Genomic DNA, 5,283 nt, shown 5'->3' with positions numbered 1-5,283 from the left:
ACAAGCATCCTTCATGAAAATGGTAGAGTACATCCTAAACTATCACATATAAAATTTTCATGATTTTTCGAATTCATTTAGTTGGCTAGACATTCATCATTTTTTTCTGTCATGGTGGGGAATTTCCTGCTGTTTCTGTCTGGGTTACTAAAAATTGTATAGCACTGTATAAGCTGAATTGGACTTCAAGTCCTTCACAGAAAATATTCCTCTGGATCTTGTCTATCTCATATTAAAATTTTGTAATTTTTGAAACCTATTTACCTAGACAAAATTTTCAATTTCCAAAGGCATGCGGAACGCCATTATAGTGCAAGTTTTGGGGACCTTGGGATGGAATTTTTTTGCACCTTATTTGGTATTGTTTACTAGGGAGTGTATATCAGTCTAGTGATTTATAAGCGAATGAAGATTTGTTGGTTCCACACTTGAGTTTCCTTAGTAGTAATAAGGTCAAGGTATTCTTGAATTGAATTATGAAATTGCTGCACCATGGTACAAATGTATGACTTGAGAATGCCATTAGTCCTTAGAATAACGATGTCCAGGGTTGTAGTAGGGATGCTTGAAGGGGTAACTAGGTTCCTCCATATGCCTAGAGGATGTAAGATAGTTTCCCCAAATGTCCTCGTGATGTCGGATGGATGCAAGATGCCTAGGGTTAATGAGGTTCCCTGAAAGGTAGTGGCAGCATGAATTTATCTTGAATACGGTCTTGGCAATTTTAAATTCCATTTGAGTTACTGGGTTACCTGTTTAGAAAAGTTAACTTTCTTATTAATATGTTATGTTGCTTTTGAAAAAGGCTCTTCGACAAGTTGATTTGGAAATGATTCCCTATGTTTTATATTAAAGCTTCTCTTGTTAGTACAATGATTGGTTTTTGTAATATAGAATGGTGGACTTTCTACTTGCTGGGTTTAAACTCACTGGTTATTGATTGTCCTTTTTTCAGATCAATAGTAGATACGCCAATCCTTCTTGCCTCTACGTCCATCAGTTATGGTGTCCCGGCGAACCTCACTTGGGACTTTTCCAAGTTTGTAGAGCCTAATTTTTCGGATGTCACCTTTATTCGGTGTATAGTGGTACTATCCATCGACATAGGTGTCTCGACGGGCCTAATACTCTTGGGGTTCCTTGCTGTCTATGCACACGTCAAATAATAGTTTGTAGGGCTGATCCCACGTGGTGATGGAGATGACGGTGATGGCAGTACGATAGACTGAGGCAAGGGCAGGACGGTGAAGTAGCAACTTTGGATCCAAGTAACGATTTTTGGGCATACCAGTGTTGAAAGTAGTCCCAGGGTCGAGGTAATACTGTGGGTGTATTTTTGTTGTAGTTCGAGATGACAAACCCTTTTTGAAATCCCTCAGTATACCTAATCATGTCACTTAAAGTGAATATATAATAAATGAAATACCTTAGCTTGGTTTATATTTTTGCATGTGTCTTTTGAATGTTGGGTGTCCTAGGATATTCTTTGTCCACGTATGCTTCCACATGCAAAGGTGAAAGAATAGATTGACTACGCTGGAGATGTCGTGTTGGGGGCATCACATTAGTAGTACTCCCAATTACTCAAACTTTTGAAATATGTGTGTGCATATATGCACCATCATATATACACTATAAGACGAAGCCTACTAGCAAAATGAAGTTGAGAGGTATAGCCTATTCATATATGGGCAAATAAAATCCCAAATGGTCCATTTTAGCGTTACCGTGTCGAGTAGTGAAATTGGAAAAGCCCTTGAAATGTGGTCCCTCAACTTTTAATATGTTCAATATAGCAAATAAATTTTTGGTACATGTTTAATTGAAAATGTTCAATGTGTCCTTGATCTTGAACTAATATAAATACTATATTGAACATTTTCATGTAGTTCATGAATTATGTTGAACATGTATCAAAAGTTTATGGATTACATTAAACATTAGGCTAAAGTCTATAGATCATATTAAATAAATTAAAAGTTTATGGATCACATTGTACGTTAAATCAAAGTTTAAAGATTTATTTGTGTCGTTATCTCATCAAAAAAGAATCGTCGACGATATAAGGAAATGATTTTTTAATTTCTTGAGACTCCATTCAAGACTCCATTCCCCTAGAAAAGAGTCCCATGAGCAAGCTTAGACATGATCTACAACTAAAACTCACAAGAATAGGTGAAATTTTGATGCTTGAATTTTACCCAACTCACATATGCAAGGTGAAATACTTGACTCGAGCTCGACTCTTCTGGCTAAATTCATCTTGACTTTTAGCACAATTTAAGCTCAACCTAATTAAGTTTGTGATGAATTCTGATCCAAAATCGACTTGACTCAGTTAATTAGTATACTCTAGCTTAATATCAAGTTCAACTCAAACTAAAACTTGAGCTCAAACTCTACCTTTGGGAAGAATACTAAGATGGAGAAACAATATCGATTTTTTATTTGTGGATCACTCGAATCTAGTATTTTCAAGCTCGGCTCAATTAGTAATGGTCAAGCCCCTCAAACTCGAAAAAGAACAAATGTTGACCCGGTTCAAATGAGCTTGAGTAATTCATCAAATGGCTAAAATTCACTAGTGTAGCGTTCCCAAGAAAAATCAAATGGATTTGCAAAAAGGAAAATTATTACAAAAAGATGAAATCGTTGCAGCTAGCAATAAGGTAATAGGGCCAATTCCCTGAAAAATCCCAAATTTTAGGTCTAATTCTAATTCTACCCCAAACTTTTTTTTGTCTCAAGAAAAACCCCAAACTTTAGATCTAGTCTCAAATTTACTCCAAATTTTTTTCTTAGAAAATGCCCAAACTTTAGGTTTATTCTCAGATCTACCCTGGACTTTTTTTTTGTCTTAGAAAAAACCTCAAATTGTAGGTTCAATCCCAAATCTACCCCAATTTTGTTGGAAAGAAAATCATCAATTTTTCCTCTAGTCCTAAATTTGCCCTTGTTAGCCTTCTATCCAAAAGTCACGAATAGTCATCCCTAATTTTTATATCCTAGAAAGGTTTTATTTTGAAGAAAATTTTTCATGTCGCCTCGCCAATGTGTATCTATTATCGATGTGGAAATGCCACGTTAAGTTGAGACTAGACCATGGGCAAATTTGAGAATAGATTAAAATTTCGTGATTTTTTTTAGACAACACAAAATTCAGGGGCAAATTTGGAAATTGACCTAAATTTTAGGGCTTTTTTTATGATAAAAAAAAAGTTTGGGATAGATTTGAAATTATACTTAAAGTTTGGAGTTTTTTTTAGAGAATTGGCCCTGAGGTAATAAGCCATTCACCCACTTAAATCAAGATGTACAAAACATCAAGAAAAATGTTGAAGTGTTGCGAGAGTTCTCAAATATATCTTAAGTAAGAGATTTCTTCTTTTTCCAAAATCATTCGTTGACGAAGTCAAATGAGTCGACGCATGTTGTCTACGGTCTTTATCATTTTTGACTTGAATCTCTTTTTAGACAATAAGATAATGCAGTCCTTTCAAGGCTTGAATCTGATTTCGCACTCGACATGCATTTGGTCCTTCCTTGATGTTTTTCCATGAAGTTGACACATGAGAAATAGTCAATTTTCTAGGCTGCTAAGAGTGTGCATGATAAAATTTCTGAAACAGAAATTGATTTCTGATCAAAATTAATTTCTTAATTTATGGAATAAAAATCTATTTCAAAAATAGAAAAATTAAATTACATTACTAAATGGATTTACATGCTTTCAAACATATTCCGAGGAACAAAGAAACAAAAAATAGAGAAGTATAGATTTTATCATGTGCGCCCCAAGTTTTCCAGTTCGCCAAATTTAAATTTGCTACTCCCTTGAAAATCAACAAGCCATTTTTATCCACATAATATGAAATTCACAGATAATGTCCAAATAAAAAGGAAATTGGCGAATTTTATGGTACATGACCTAAATTTTCCTTTTAAGTTATTCTTATTCTCGAAAAAAACTTCCGAACAGTAACACTCTAACATTACTTTCCCACATACGTAAGGTCCACAATCGGGCACGTCACAAGGAAAGAGGAATATTGGGAAATAATCTTATACAGAAATTGCAACAAATAAGGAAAACAAAAAAGAGAAAAAATAATACTCCTTTTCCCCAAAAAACCCCGAGACAAACCCTTCTTCCTCTCATTACCTGGAAACACAACAAGAAAAGAGAGAAACGGCAAAGAAAGTAATGGAGGGTGTGAAGGGACTATTTCTTCTAGTTTCGCTGCTTTCTTCTTCTATGTTCATGTGTGTGCTGTGCTCACGGGGATCGAACTTTGGACTCAATTCCTTTTACCAGCTCGACAGCGAGCCTACTGTCGTGAAGGGACTTGATTTGAAGAGGTACGCAGGACGCTGGTACGAGATCGCCTCCCTCCCAACGTTCTTCCTGCCCAAGGATGGCGAGGACACGAGGGCCACGTACACTCTGAAGGACAATGGGACTCTGGACGTGTTGAACGAGTCCAGGGTCAAGGGCAAGAGGATCTTCATTAAGGGCAACGCCTACAAGGCCGACCCGAAGAGCGATGAGGGCAAGCTGAAACTGAAATTCTTTGTGCCTCCGTTCTTCCCCATCTTCCCTCTTGACGGTGACTACTGGGTCTTGTACCTTGACGCTGATTATCAGTATGCTATCGTTGGCGAGCCCAGCAGAACGTCTCTCTTTGTATGTAACCTTCTTATCAGGTTTTCCTTTATTTTTCTTTTTTCCTTTCTGCCCCAGTTGATGGTCACATAGGTTTTGGTTTTATGACTGATGGATCATAGGGCGGTTTGTACTAGTAAGATTTGGGTTCTGATTCTTGTTTGATTCCTTCACTTTTGTAGGCTAATTGGTGGGATTATTATTGTTTTTTTTTTTTTTTGACAGATATTGAGCAGACAGAGTCATATAGACGATAAAATCTATAATCAACTGGTTCAGAAGGCTGTTGATGAGGGATATGATGTAAGCAAGCTCCGCAAGACTCCACAGAGCAACACGCCTCCGCCGCAGCAAGAAGGACCCTAGGGCACTAAAGGCATTTGGTGGATCACGTAGTTCTAGGGAGGAAACTTAATTTTGCAGCAGCCGGATGAAATGATGTTGAAATTGTTTGCTGTTAGAAGAGAATAAATAGTTTGATTTGAAAAGAAGTGGTTATTGCATGAAGGAATTGACTAATGAAAATGGAAGAACTGACAAGGTTGTCCTTCCATTGAGAGATTGTGTTCTCGAACAAAAACTAACATTAATATTTTATCAAAATGCACACACGCATATAT

At 36.6% G+C, this 5,283-nt stretch overlaps 1 protein-coding gene across 1 annotated transcript; it reads left to right on the top strand.

Annotated features, from left to right (window-relative positions):
* Positions 1-4,204: 4,204 nt before the first annotated feature.
* LOC104438834 (temperature-induced lipocalin-1) lies at positions 4,205-5,059 on the top strand. Its single transcript, XM_018869961.2, is given in 2 exon segments — positions 4,205-4,684; positions 4,889-5,059. Coding segments are annotated over 2 exon segments (651 nt in total).
* The last annotated feature ends 224 nt before the right edge of the window (positions 5,060-5,283 follow it).

The sequence above is a fragment of the Eucalyptus grandis genome, chromosome 1 (assembly GCF_016545825.1).
Source record: "Eucalyptus grandis isolate ANBG69807.140 chromosome 1, ASM1654582v1, whole genome shotgun sequence".
NCBI lineage: Eukaryota > Viridiplantae > Streptophyta > Magnoliopsida > Myrtales > Myrtaceae > Eucalyptus > Eucalyptus grandis.
The sequence above is the reverse complement of the archived record's forward strand: the minus strand, read 5'-3'. Positions and strand labels throughout refer to the sequence as shown.